Here is a 15,338-nt window from a genome sequence, read left to right on the forward strand (position 1 = left end):
GGACGTTCCTGTAGTAGTTCCTGCCCCTTAAATAGTACCAGGAACTTCTTCAGTGGAAACGGGCCTAATGTTGACTGATGGTCACCATCCCTGGTGTCAGGACTATGACACAGCTGCTGTGGGGACGGACGTCATCACACAAGTCCACGTGAGTCTCATCTGTCCACTCAGACCTGATCACAGTTTTTAGACCCAGCACACAGAGACATCCAACTGTCAGAGGTAAAGACAAAACTTCTATCAACTTCTGTCATTTAATTATCACAGACGTGACATGGGAGATGTAAATACTATTTCAGATTTGGTTTAATAAGACCTGTGGAGGTGAACCTGAACCTGTCAGAGGGAGGTGTGGTAGGTGGGTCACTGCTGACATCAGACTAACTGGTTTAAGATGTTTTAACAGGGGTTAATTTTCACGACAAAGACAAAAGATGCTGAGGACAGACTGACAGAAACGTCTCTGATGATGTCAGCAGCAGAGAGCGGTGAGTGGGTGGAGCCTCCTGTAGCTGTTGTGGGTTTCATGTCGAACTCTTTTCATTAGTTCTTCTAACAGATGACAAGGAGTTAACAGATCTATCTGTCCCTGACACAGACACAGTCCTGTCCTCGGTCCGTCTCGGACACTGTCCTGTCCTCGGTCCGTCTCGGACACTGTCCTGTCCTCGGTCCGTCTTTAATGCAGTCCTGTCCTTAGTCTGCAGAGTGAGGACAGTCATGACAAACACACTTTGAAATGTCTCCCAGTGTCCCCAGTGTTCCCAGTATACCGTTCTGACCTGGGAGTCCTGCTGAGTGCCCTGTTGGGTGAGGTCTCTCCGCCGCCCTTCCCTCCATCCTCTGCCAGGACCTCAATGTCATCGTCCCTGAGGACAGAGACACAGTGAGGACAAAGTGAGGACAGAGACAAAGTGAGGACACAGCGAGGCAAGAGACACAGAGGGGACACAGCGAGGACACATTGAGGACAGAGACACAGTGAAAACAGAGACACAGTGAGGACACAGCGAGGATAGAGACACAGCGAGGACACAGTGAGGACACAGTGAGGACAGAGACACAGTGAAAACAGAGACACAGTGAGGACACAGTGAGGAAAGAGACAGTGAGGATAGAGACACAGTGAGGACACAGCGAGGATAAAGACACAGTGAGGACAGAGACACAGCGAGGAAAGAGACAGTGAGGATAGAGACACAGTGAGGACAGAGACACAGCGAGGAAAGAGACAGTGAGGATAGAGACACAGTGAGGACACAGCGAGGATAAAGACACAGTGAGGACAGAGACACAGCGAGGAAAGAGACACAGCGAGGAAAGAGACAGTGAGGATAGAGACACAGTGAGGACACAGTGAGGACAGAGACACAGTGAGGACAGAGACACAGCGAGGAAAGAGACACAGCGAGGAAAGAGACAGTGAGGATAGAGACACAGTGAGGACACAGTGAGGACAGAGACACAGCGAGGAAAGAGACACAGTGAGGACAGAGACACAGCGAGGACAGAGACACAGCGAGGAAAGAGACACAGTGAGGACGCAGCGAGGAAAGAGACACAGTGAGGATAGAGACACAGTGAGGACAGAGACGCAGCGAGGACACAGCGAGGAAAGAGACACAGTGAGGACACAGTGAGGACAGAGACACAGTGAGGACAGAGACACAGTGAGGAAAGAGACACAGCGAGGAAAGAGACACAGTGAGGACACAGTGAGGACAGAGACACAGTGAGGACACAGTGAGGACAGAGACACAGTGAGGACAGAGACACAGTGAAAACAGAGACACAGTGAGGACACAGTGAGTACAGAGACACAGCGAGGAAAGAGACACAGTGAGGACACAGCGAGGATAGAGACACAGCAAGGAAAGAGACACAGTGAGGACACAGTGAGGACAGAGACACAGCGAGGAAAGAGACACAGTGAGGACACAGCGAGGATAGAGACACAGCGAGGAAAGAGACACAGTGAGGACACAGTGAGGACAGAGACACAGCGAGGAAAGAGACACAGTGAGGACACAGCGAGGATAAAGACACAGTGAGGACAGAGACACAGCGAGGAAAAAGACAGTGAGGATAGAGACACAGTGAGGACACAGTGAGGACAGAGACACAGCGAGGACAGAGACACAGCGAGGACAGAGACACAGTGAGGACAGAGACACAGCGAGGAAAGAGACACAGTGAGCATAGAGACACAGCGAGGAAAGAGACACAGTGAGCATAGAGACACAGCGAGGAAAGAGACACAGTGAGGACAGAGACACAGCGAGGAAAGAGACACAGTGAGGATAGAGACACAGCAAGGAAAGAGACAGTGAGGACACAGCGAGGATAGAGACACAGCGAGGAAAGAGACACAGTGAGGACACAGCGAGGATAAAGACACAGTGAGGACAGAGACACAGCGAGGAAAGAGACAGTGAGGATAGAGACACAGCGAGGAAAGAGACAGTGAGGATAGAGACACAGTGAGGACACAGTGAGGACAGAGACACAGCGAGGACAGAGACACAGCGAGGACAGAGACACAGTGAGGACAGAGACACAGCGAGGAAAGAGACACAGTGAGGATAGAGACACAGTGAGGACAGAGACGCAGCGAGGACACAGCGAGGAAAGAGACACAGTGAGGACACAGTGAGGACAGAGACACAGTGAGGACAGAGACACAGTGGGGAAAGAGACACAGCGAGGAAAGAGACACAGTGAGGACACAGTGAGGACAGAGACACAGTGAGGAAAGAGACGCAGCGAGGACACAGCAAGGAAAGAGACACAGTGAGGACACAGTGAGGACAGAGACACAGTGAGGACAGAGACACAGTGAGGAAAGAGACGCAGCGAGGACACAGCGAGGATAGAGACACAGTGAGGAAAGAGACACAGTGAGGACACAGTGAGGATAGAGACACAGTGAGGACAGAGACACAGTGAGGACACAGTGAGGAAAGAGACACAGTGAGGACACAGCGAGGAAAGAGACACAGTGAGGATAGAGACACAGTGAGGAAAGAGACACAGTGAGGAAAGAGACGCAGTGAGGACACAGCGAGGATAGAGACAGCGAGGAAAGAGACACAGTGAGGATAGAGACACAGTGAGGATAGAGACACAGCGAGGATAGAGACAGTGAGGAAAGAGACACAATGAGGATAGAGACACAATGAGGACACAGTGAGGACACAGTGAGGAAAGAGACGCAGCGAGGACACAGTGAGGACAGAGACACAGCGAGGAAAGAGACAGTGAGGATAGAGACACAGTGAGGACACAGTGAGGACAGAGACACAGCGAGGACAGAGACACAGCGAGGACAGAGACACAGCGAGGACAGAGACACAGCGAGGACAGAGACACAGTGAGGATAGAGACACAGTGAGGACAGAGACGCAGCGAGGACACAGCGAGGAAAGAGACACAGTGAGGACACAGTGAGGACAGAGACACAGTGAGGACAGAGACACAGTGGGGAAAGAGACACAGCGAGGAAAGAGACACAGTGAGGACACAGTGAGGACAGAGACACAGTGAGGACACAGTGAGGACAGAGACACAGTGAGGAAAGAGACGCAGCGAGGACACAGCAAGGAAAGAGACACAGTGAGGACACAGTGAGGACAGAGACACAGTGAGGACAGAGACACAGTGAGGAAAGAGACACAGTGGGGAAAGAGACACAGCGAGGAAAGAGACACAGTGAGGACACAGTGAGGACAGAGACACAGTGAGGACACAGTGAGGACAGAGACACAGTGAGGAAAGAGACGCAGTGAGGACACAGCAAGGAAAGAGACACAGTGAGGACACAGTGAGGACAGAGACACAGTGAGGACAGAGACACAGTGAGGAAAGAGACGCAGCGAGGACACAGCGAGGATAGAGACACAGTGAGGAAAGAGACACAGTGAGGACACAGTGAGGATAGAGACACAGTGAGGACAGAGACACAGTGAGGACACAGTGAGGAAAGAGACACAGTGAGGAAAGAGACGCAGTGAGGACACAGCGAGGATAGAGACAGCGAGGAAAGAGACACAGTGAGGATAGAGACACAGCGAGGACAGAGACACAGTGAGGACACAGTGAAGACACAGTGAGGACACACGAATCATGTCAGTTGAGATACTAACGGGTCGATGGGCAGAGGCTCTTTGGCGGCATCGGCCAGTTCCTTCTGCAGCTTAGCCTGTCTGCGTCTGAAACAGTGACATCACAGCATGTCATTAAACACCACAGAAGAAGAGCATGTCTGAAACAGTGATATCACAGGGCGTTATTTAACACCACAGAAACTGTTGTGCTGCAGACAGGAAGGCTCTGCAGCGGGTGGTGAAGACTGCCCAGAAGATCGCGGACAGTAGCCTGCCCACTCTGTCAGACATCTATAGGCCCGTTTCCACTGAAGAAGTTCCTGGTACTATTTAAGGGGCAGGAACTACTACAGGAACGTCCTCTCGCTCGGCCCTCTCAACCGCCGTGTCTCCACTGAGAGAGCGGAGTAGGAGGAGGTTCCTGTAAAGTTACGGGCTCTGGATGTGACGTAATCGTTGTGCGACCATTTTGACCGGGGCGAAGTAGGGACGCCGTTAACCGATAGCGGTGTCTGTAATAACTCACGAAGTGGCCCGGCGAAAAATATTTTTTCCAGTGGATGTCTTAGTTACAACATGATTGAGCTAACTGGAGTAGTTTCATGTATCCGACAACAGGAGGCTTTTAACAGATGACGTCCTGATGTTAGCTTTGCTGCTGCTGTTAGCTGTCCCTGTCAGCTGATGCTTTCTAGACATCGTGATTTCACAAAACTGAATAAATAACACACATAAACACAAAAATGCTTTGCTAGCTCAATCATGTTGTAACTAAGATATCCGCTGGAAAAAATATTTTTTTCACAGGCCGTTTACTGAGTTTTTTTTTACATGGCGGCGGAAGCTATGATCGAGCTAACCCTCGTCTGCTGAGTTTTGAAAATGCTGGCTATTTTGTTGCTTTCTGTTGTCGTCACATCCCTCCTTGAGTATATCCAATCAGCACCAAGTAATCCCCAAGCCCCAGCCAGGAGTCTTTCGGGGCCGTTCTGAGTACCTACTCCGAGGCAGGGACTTGTTTAGCCCCTGTAAAAGTTCCAGAACTCTGTCCTTCGGGGGTGGTTCCTGCGGTGGAGACACGCACCAACGGCCCCGGCCCCGTAAAATTACCCCGAAGTTCCTGCGGTGGAAACGGGCCTTATGCCACCAGGTGAAGGAGGAAGGCCCTCTGCATCATGAAGGACTCCACCCACCCAGCCAATGGACTGTTTGCCCCCTCCCCTCAGGAAGAAAGCTGCGCAGCATAAAGGCAAGAACCACCCAGCTGAAATAGAGCTTCTTTCCAGAAACTGTGAGACTCATGAACTCTTGAACTTTTATTGCTGCTGGTCCTTTTTGTTATATATTTTGTTTTATATTTTTTTTTGTTAATGTTTTAAATTTATTTTCTTTCAATTATGCACTTAATGGGCATGTGCAATTATGGTGCTATATCCTCACACTACCTCTACACACTTATTTATGTTTTTATTTATTGATATCTATTGCAATGTTATTTTTAGTGCCTACATTTTTGTTTTGTTTTTCTCTACTCTAGTGTTTTACTGTTTCTTTTATCTTTGTTTCCCTAACCGGGACCTGAGTACAATTTTCGTTGCCTTCATGTACCAACATGTTCCGGTAATGACAATAAACTTCCTTGAATCCCTTGAAAAAGAAGAGAGCGTCTGAAATAGTGACATCACAGAGTGTTATTAAACACCACAGAAGAAGAGAGTGTCTGAAACAGTGACATCACACAGTATATAATAATGCTGTGTGATGTAATTTCTGTGGTGTTTATTAAAACAGGGTGTGGAGGGCGGGGCAGTTACCTGCTGTCCTTCTCGTTCTCGGCGTTGAGCTTGTTGGCCTCCTGAGCCTTCTCTGCCATCCAGCGGGACACCAGCTCCTGGTTGTCCTCGGTGGTCTTCCTCAGTTTCTCCTCCAGAGCAGAGAAGGTGATCTGCAGAGCGTCGTACTCATCCTTCAGCGTCTGGTTGGCCCTCTCCAGGTCCTGCAGGAAGTCACATCACCATAAATGCCTCTGACAACCTTCACTGTGACATCAGCAATGTCAACACCGCCTCAACGCAAACAGGTCCAAGCTTACACAGCCTCTGACACTAATGCAGCTTATGATGCTAACGCAGCCTCAGTCGCTAATGCAGCCTCTGACACTAACGCGGCTTATGATGCTAACGCAGCCTCAGTCGCTAATGCAGCCTCTGACACTAACGCGGCTTATGATGCTAACGCAGCCTCAGTCGCTAACGCAGCCTCTGACGCTAATGCAGCTTATGATGCTAACGCAGCCTCAGTCGCTAACGCAGCCTCTGATGCTAACGCAGCTTATGATACTAACACAGCCTCAGTCGCTAACGCAGCCTCTGACACTAACGCAGCCTCTGACACTAACGCAGCCTCTGATGCTAACGCAGCCTCTGATGCTAACGCAGCCTCAGGTGGTAACGCACCACCACCACCCACAACTATACAGTGAGTGTACCTGTGCCTGGCACACACTACACGACTTTTCTGCCCGTTCTGAAAGTCACTATGTCACATTAATTGTGGAGTCATAAAACTGCGCCGTGACTTGGCTGACAGACATGACACACTACATGCTGATACTCACCAATTATCCCTGGTCGTCTTTCACGACGTGTGTGATGTCATCAGATTATTCTTGTCCTGTTTTTATTACTTTTACTATTATTTCAGTCACTGTGTCTGTTCATGTGTCAGCCGACATGTTGTTGTAGTAACGTAAACATGTCAGCAGATGGCAGGAGCTACATTTGAAGTACTGTACGTAAACATACAAGTCACCGAATCTTACACAACATGTTCCTGCAAATGTTTCAGAATAAAAGTCTATTTAGAAAATGGAGGGATTCTCTCAGCTGGGGTTATAAGGGGCTTTTAATTTGAAACAAATTCAGGAAGTGCCTATACAAAACTAACTGCATAATTTTACTATGCAGTTAGTTTTGCATAGGCACTTTATGCATTTTATTCATGCCCATCTATCTTTTAACTCCTCTCTGGAGCAAACTGGACTGATTTCATAGTCTACTTATATTTATTCTTATTTATATGTATTTATTGTGCATAGTGTCATCTGTGTTGTGTGTCTTTTTTATTTTATGCCACTGTCAAAGACAAATTTCCATTTTATGTAAAGTTTGATGGACAAAGTCTAAGTAGTGTTGAGTCTGAAATGATGCGATATGTTAACTTTACAAAGACAACAGAGCGGATAAAAAGTAAACAAATAAACACACAGAGGGGTTAATAAATAACAGACCGTCTATAATGTAGTTTGTTTCAGATGAAGCTGGGAGCCGCTGCAGTTGTGGTGAGTAAAAGCCACTATTTGTTAATGTTATTACTTTATGTCCGTCTCCATTATGAAGAAATAACATCGTTTGCTAGATTGATGCTGATGACAGTAACGTTAACTCAGCGGGTTGACAAAGTGCCTCTGCTGTTTCACACCATCATTTCCCCCTTTTACTCTGTGTGGTAACATCCCTAGAGGAAATATTAAAAACGCTGGGGTGTTGTTGACCTACAGTTGTCTACGGCAGCAGCTAACTCTGTGTTTCTATTAGTCAAAGTGACAGCTGTGATGGGAGTAATTGTTAACGACAAAAAGAAAATCAAACATGCTAGACTTTGTTAGACAGAAAGTACATTGTACTCTTTATTCTATTTGTTTTTTAAAATAAAACTTGGTTAAATGATTTCAGTGTGTGTAAAAGTACTTTTTGAACATTTTGAGCAAATTTAAACAATACCGCAATAATAATGATAACCGTGATAATTTTGGTCACAATAACCGTGATATGAAATTTTCATACTGTTACATCTCTAATGCAGTCTCAGACGCTAATGCAGCCTATAATGCTGACGCAGTCTCAGTCGCTAAAGCAGCCTCTGACGCTTAATGTAGCCTCTGACGCTAACACAGCCTCTGTTGCTAAAACAGTCTCAGACGCTAATGCAGCCTCAGTCACTAACGCAGCCTCAGACGCTAACGCAGCCTCTGAAGCTAACGCAGCCTCTGAAGCTAACACAACCTCTGTTGCTAAAACAGTCTCAGACGCTAATGCAGCCTATAATGCTGACGCAGTCTCAGTTGCTAAAGCAGCCTCTGATGCTAAAACAGTCTCAGACGCTAACGCAGCCTCAGTCGCGAACGCAGCCTCAGTCGCTAACGCAGCCTCAGACGCTAACGCAGCCTCAGACTCTAACACAGCCTCTGCTGCTAAAACAGTTTCAGACGCTAACGCAGCCTATAATGCTGACACAGTCTCAGTCGCTAACTCAGCCTCAGACGCTAACACAGCCTCTGACGCTAAAGCTAACAGTTAGCCTCAACCAGGTGGTCAGACTGATGGATCATCAGTGGTGGTTAATCAGTTCCTGAGGACTCTAAATGGGTGTCCATGTCCCGATATGATGACATCCCACCCTGTACTCTGTGCTAACGTTAATATAACATTCTCCTCCTCCTGTCAGACCCACCCTGTACTCTGTGCTAACGTTAATATAACGTTCTCCTCCTCCTGTCAGACCCACCCTGTACTCTGTGCTCAGTCATCTGTGTCTCAGTGTGTTCATGTTAATAAAGTTCCTTTGAATGAATAACAGGATCATGTGGCCAGCATCCTGTCTGATCTTAAAGGGTTAACCTCCAATACGTCACATGATGAAGGCCTCAGGTTGAACTTGAAAACTTGAGATCAGCTCCCTCCTCTTCCTCAGCCCGATGCTCTATCCTGATTGGTTCTGTTAGATGACATCACACTGAGCCTGTAGGGTCTCTGTACAGACTCAGGCTGTGATGTCACTTCCTGTCTGTCTGTCAGCAGCTCCTGGAACAATCAGTGCATCACTGGAGTATGATGGGAGCGCAGAGCAGGGGCTGATGGGAGCCAGAGGGCAGCAGGAGAGGACTGTGGGTAATCAGACCTTTTACTGCTCATCACTGACCTTCCTTATGTGTCTGCATGGTTATACCGTTACGTCTGCCTGGACACTGTCTGTCTGTCTGTCTGTCTGTCTATCTGTCTGTCTCTCTGTCTGTCTGGACTAAAGGCTGACATTTTTTCGGGATTCCCACAGGATGGGAATCAGTTTCACTATTCTTCACGTGATTGGGACGGGATGGAAAAAAAGTCAATGGGAGCGTTCGGGACTGGGAATCATAATTAGGCCTGTCGCGAAATGCGATGAGTCGGTTAATTGCATGGTAAATTAAAAGGGATTAATTGCCATATTCATGCATGTTTGTTTTCCTCGTCTCTCTCCACCAAAGAGACTGGACGACAAGAGCATTCACTTTCGTGCATCGTCTGGCAGCCAGGTGAGTTGGTTCATTAGCATAATGAACGGAGGGAAAGCTCTAGTCATCGAGTGTCTTTGTCTCTGTGGGGGAGGCGGGGCTATGGGCCACACACACACGGTGCAATCTTCGTGAGGGGGAGACGAGGCGGAGAAGAAAACAGAGTTGAGTGTAAGAGAAAGACAGGGAACTTGTTCCTAAACCAAACACCACGGCCCCTGTGTGGGAGTGTTCTGGATTTAAACCAAATGACGAGCCGGTGTGCCGGGTTTGTTCTAAAACCATCTCAACAAAAAGAGCGAATATGACCAACTTAATTGCACACCTGCTACAACAGTAACATGCTGCTCTGACACTGATGCTTCAGTATTAATAATCTAATAATGTCATATATAATAACATCAGTCAGAGGAACCAAACACTACTTTAACTACATTTTTCTCTCTCAGAACTGGCTCTTATGACGTGTTGTCTGACCACATCAGAAATCAAATGTGTTTCATTCTGAACAGCTTCAAGGTGGAGTGAATGTTAGATTAATTGGCAATAAACATCAAAACACAACATTAGATGTCATATTTGGGTTTATATTCAACTAAGGTAGGCATTGTATGATCCATGTACTATACATATATACATAGATGTATTTTTTACTGTAACTGAAACACAACACAGGAGAGGGATGGGACGGGAGTCATTCTTGTGGGACTGGGACGGGACAGGACTGAAAATCCACTCCCGTGTCACCCTCTAGTCTGGACACTGTCTGTCTGTCTGTCTGTCTGTCTGTGTCTGTCTGTCTCAGTTTCAGCAGAGACACCCGAGTGTCCAGGTGAGGTGTCTTACCTGCAGGTAGCTCCTCAGCTCTCGGCACTCTCCCTCCAGACTTGAGATCTGCTGCTGGTACTCCATCATTCTGAGGACACACCACCATCATCATCATCATCATCGTTGTCATCAGTGCCATCATAGTCATCATCAGTGACATCATCCCTGTCCTCACAGACATACTGCTACAGTGTGTATAGTGAGTATCCTGATTACTGTGAGTACTGTGTGTGAACTGTAAGTAATCTGATTACAATGAGTACGTACTTGGCTTCATTGCTCTGGATCTCTTTGTCCTTCTGTTGGATCTGGTTGTTGAGTTCGATCACACTCTGAGCCAGCTGCAACACAGACACAGCAGTCAGCATGTCTCCAGAACATTCCAGGACATTCCAGGACCCAACCATACAAAGATGCGTCAGACGTGTTGATTGGATAATGAAGGTCAGGAGGGGTCACATGTCACAGTCAACATGACTATTGTTCCTGGAAACATCTCAGATATGAAGAGCACTCAGTCTGTCACACACATCTTCATCACCATCACCATTATTACCATCTTCATCATCACCATCACCACCACCACCATCATCACCTTTACCATCATCATCACCTTCATCATCATCATCATCACTCAGACAAGATCATGTGACTCAGTCATTCTGTAGGGACATCTTTTAAAGTAACACTGTTTTCACAGCAGCTCCACTTCAACCAGTTCAACCCTGACAGGAAACCAGCAGCTTCACTCCTTCACAATAAAAGCCTCAGTTAGCAGCTTCACTCCTTCACAATAAAAGCCTGTCAGCAGCTTTGCTCCTTCACAATAAAAACCTCTGTTAGCGGTTTCACTCCTTCACAATAAAAACCTCTGTTAGCAACGTCACTCCTTCACAATTAAAGCCTCTGTTAGCAACTTCACTCCTTCACAATTAAAGCCTGTTAGCAGCTTCACTCCTTCACAATAAGCCTCTGTCAGCTGCTCCACTCCTTCACAATAAAAGCCTCTGTCAGCTGCTCCACTCCTTCACAATAAAAGCCTCTGAGTGTCTGAGTTTCCTCATTGGCTGTAAAAACTATAGAACATGATGGACGTCTGTGGGCGGAGCTAAATGAGTAAATAAAACTGTATGTAATGTAATGTAATGATTCTGTTCTCTGGTCGGGACAGGACTGTGTCACATCAGCTAGTCTCACTGTCCACCAATCAGCTCTCACTCCTGTAACATTGCAGGTGTTACCACGGCAACAGTGGAGACAATAAACAAACAGCGCCCACTCACACAATGATGGAATCGTTTGTTTAATATGAAGATGACATCACTTCCTGTGTATGCGTACAGATGACTGACCTCTCCTCGTTTCTTGTGCAGCTCCGTCAGTTCCTCCTGGTGTTTGATTCTCATCTGAGACATTTCCTGCTGCAGCGCGTCGCTGCGGCTCCAGTCTGCCGCCGAGCTGAGGGACAGGACAGGGACACGTTAGAGGGGACACAGGTCAGAGGGGACACAGGTCAGAGGAGACATTAGAGGGGACACAGGTCAGGAGGAATACAGGTCAGAGGGAACATTAGAGGGGACACAGGTCAGAGGGAACACAGGTCAGAGGGGACATTAGAGGGGACCCAGGTCAGAGGGGACACAGGTCAGAGGGGACATTAGAGGGGACACAGGTCAGAAGGGACACAGGTCAGACGGGACATTAGAGGGGACAGGTCAGAGGGGACAGGTCAGAGGGGACATTAGAGGGGACAGGTCAGAGGGGACACAGGTCAGAAGGGACATTAGAGGGCACGGGTCAGAGGGGACACAGGTCAGAAGGGACATTAGAGGGGACACAGGTCAAAGGGGACATTAGAGGGGACACAGGTCAGACGGGACATTAGAGGGGACACAGCTCAGAGGGGACACAGGTCAGAGGGGACATTAGAGGGGACAGGTCAGAGGGGACACAGGTCAGAAGGGACATTAGAGGGCACGGGTCAGAGGGGACACAGGTCAGAAGGGACATTAGAGGGCACGGGTCAGAGGGGACACAGGTCAGAAGGGACATTAGAGGGCACGGGTCAGAGGGGACACAGGTCAGAAGGGACATTAGAGGGGACACAGGTCAAAGGGAACATTAGAGGGGACACAGGTCAGACGGGACATTAGAGGGGACAGGTCAGAGGGGACACAGGTCAGAAGGGACATTAGAGGGCATGGGTCAGAGGGGACACAGGTCAGAAGGGACATTAGAGGGCATGGGTCAGAGGGGACACAGGTCAGAAGGGACATTAGAGGGGACACAGGTCAAAGGGGACATTAGAGGGGACACAGGTCAGACGGGACATTAGAGGGGACACAGCTCAGAGGGGACACAGCTCAGAGGGGACGTTAGAGGGGACCCATGTCAGGGAGAACACAGGTAAGGGGACATTAGAGGGGACACAGGTCAGAGGGGACATAAGGGGTGACACAGGTCAGAGGGAACATATTAGAGGGGACATTAGAAGGGACACAGGTCAGAAGGCACATTAGAGAGGACACAGGTAAGAGGGGACATTAGAGGGGACACAGGTCAGTGGGAACACAGGTCAGAGGGGACACGGGTCAGAGGGGACACTAAAGGGGACAGGTCAGAGGGGACACAGGTCGGGGGGGACATGTTAGAGGGGAAACAGGTCAGAGGGGACACAGGTCAGAGGGGACATTAGAGGGGACAGAGGTCAGAAGGGACACAGGTCAGAAGGCACACAGGTCAGAGGGGACATTAGAGGGAACACAGGTCAGAGGGGACACAGGTCAGAAGGAACACAGGTCAGAAGGCACACAGGTCAGAGGGGACATTAGAGGGAACACAGGTCAGAGGGGACACAGGTCAGAAGGAACACAGGTCAGAAGGCACACAGGTCAGTGGGGACACAGGTCAGAGAGGACACAGGTCAGTAGGAACACAGGTCAGAAGGCACACAGGTCAGTGGGGACACAGGTCAGAAGGGACACAAGTCAGTAGGAACACAGGTCGGGGGGGACGTGTTAGAGGGGAAACAGGTCAGAGGGGACATTAGAGGGGACACAGGTCAGAAGGCACACAGGTCAGAGGGGACACAGGTCAGTGGGAACACAGGTCAGAGGGGACACGGGTCAGAGGGGACACTAAAGGGGACAGGTCAGAGGGGACACAGGTTGGGGGGGACATGTTAGAGGGGAAACAGGTCAGAGGAGACACAGGTCAGAGGGGACATTAGAGGGGACAGAGGTCAGAAGGGACACAGGTCAGTGGGGACATTAGAGGGGACACAGGTCAGAGGGGACACAGGTCAGAAGGCACACAGGTCAGAGGGGACATTAGAGGGAACACAGGTCAGAGGGGACACAGGTCAGAAGGAACACGGGTCAGAAGGCACACAGGTCAGTGGGGACACAGGTCAGTAGGAACACAGGTCAGTGGGGACACAGGTCAGAAGGCACACAGGTCAGTGGGGACACAGGTCAGAGAGGACACAGGTCAGTAGGAACACAGGTCAGAAGGCACACAGGTCAGTGGGGACACAGGTCAGAGGGAACAATATTTGATCAAGATTTGTCTTTTAATTCTCATTTAAAACAAACCTCACGGACTGCATTTTTTCATCTGCGTAATACTGCGAACATTAGGCCTATCCTGACCCGAAAAGATGCAGAAAAATTGGTCCACGCTTTTGTTACCTCAAGGCTGGATTACTGTAACTCTCTATTATCAGGTAGCTCTAGTAAGTCCTTAAAAACTCTCCAGCTAATTCAGAATGCAGCAGCACGTGTACTAACAGGAACTAAGAAACAAGATCATATTTCTCCTGTTTTAGCTTCTCTGCACTGGCTCCCTGTAAAATCCAGAATTGAATTTAAAATCCTACTGTTAACTTATAAAGCTCTAAATGGTCAAGCTCCGTCATATCTTAGAGAGCTCATAGTGCCATATTATCCCACCAGAACACTGCGCTCTGAGAACGCAGGGTTACTCGTGGTCCCTAAAGTCTCCAAAAGTAGATCAGGAGCCAGAGCCTTCAGCTGTCAGGCTCCTCTCCTGTGGAATCATCTTCCTGTTATGGTCCGGGAGGCAGACACCGTCTCCACATTTAAGACTAGACTTAAGACTTTCCTCTTTGATAAAGCTTATAGTTAGGGCTGGCTCAGGCTTGCCCTGTACCAGCCCCTAGTTAGGCTGACTTAGGCCTAGTCTGCCGGAGGACCCCCCTATAATACACCTCTCTCTCTCTCTCTCTGTCTCTCTCTCTCTCTGTCTGTCTCTCTCTCTCTCTCTGTCTCATTGTGTCATACGGATTACTGTTAATTTATCATGTTGATCTGTTCTGTACGACATCTATTGCACGTCTGTCCGTCCTGGAAGAGGGATCCCTCCTCAGTTGCTCTTCCTCAGGTTTCTACCGTTTTTTTCCCCGTTAAAGGGTTTTTCGGGGAGTTTTTCCTGATCAGCTGTGAGGGTCATAAGAACAGAGGGATGTCGTATGCTGTAAAGCCCTGTGAGGCAAATTGTGATTTGTGATATTGGGCTTTATAAATAAAATTGATTGATTGATTGATTGATTGGGGGGGGCACAGGTCAGAGGGGACACAGGTCAGAAGGCACACAGGTCAGAGGGGACATTAGGGGGGACACAGGTCAGAGGGGACACAGGTCAGAAGGGACAGATCAGAAGGCACACAGGTCAGAAGGCACACTGGTCAGAGGGGACATTAGGGGGGACACAGGTCAGAGGGGACACAGGTCAGAAGGAACACAGGTCAGTGGGGACACAGGTCAGAAGGGACAGATCAGAAGGCACACAGGTCAGAGGGGACAGATCAGAAGGCACACAGGTCAGAGGGGACATTAGGGGGGACACAGGTCAGAAGGGATACAGGTTAGAGGGGACACAGGTCAGAGGGGACAGATCAGGGGACAAGTGACATGTTGAGGACTCACCTGGTCTCGTGTCCTCTCTGGATGTCATACTTGTCCGTCTGGTATCTCTCTGAAAGAACAGCCTGCAGGTCGGACTTCTCCAGGAGACGGTTATCTAAGGGACAGAGACAGAGACAGAGAGGCAGAGG

The 15,338-nt window shown here is 48.8% G+C and overlaps 1 protein-coding gene and 1 non-coding gene across 5 annotated transcripts in view; both read right to left on the reverse strand.

Moving 5' to 3' along the window:
• The window catches only part of atg16l1 (ATG16 autophagy related 16-like 1 (S. cerevisiae)), a 36,138-nt gene that overhangs the window by 17,730 nt on the left and 3,070 nt on the right, over positions 1-15,338 (reverse strand). For all 4 annotated transcript variants that reach the window (XM_033631125.2, XM_033631124.2, XM_033631123.2 and 1 more), the window contains exons 3-9: positions 15,211-15,304; positions 11,616-11,721; positions 10,531-10,604; positions 10,282-10,351; positions 5,918-6,099; positions 4,143-4,208; positions 783-869 (exon numbers count right to left, since the gene is read on the reverse strand). In XM_033631125.2, the coding sequence (XP_033487016.1) occupies positions 783-869; positions 4,143-4,208; positions 5,918-6,099; positions 10,282-10,351; positions 10,531-10,604; positions 11,616-11,721; positions 15,211-15,304 (679 nt within the window). The remainder of the gene's footprint in view (positions 1-782; positions 870-4,142; positions 4,209-5,917; positions 6,100-10,281; positions 10,352-10,530; positions 10,605-11,615; positions 11,722-15,210; positions 15,305-15,338) is intronic.
• LOC117260391 (small Cajal body-specific RNA 6) lies at positions 8,805-9,084 on the reverse strand. The gene has a single exon (XR_004501918.1).

The sequence above is a fragment of the Epinephelus lanceolatus genome, chromosome 4, assembly GCF_041903045.1.
Source record: "Epinephelus lanceolatus isolate andai-2023 chromosome 4, ASM4190304v1, whole genome shotgun sequence".
In the NCBI taxonomy this organism is placed as follows: domain Eukaryota; kingdom Metazoa; phylum Chordata; class Actinopteri; order Perciformes; family Serranidae; genus Epinephelus; species Epinephelus lanceolatus.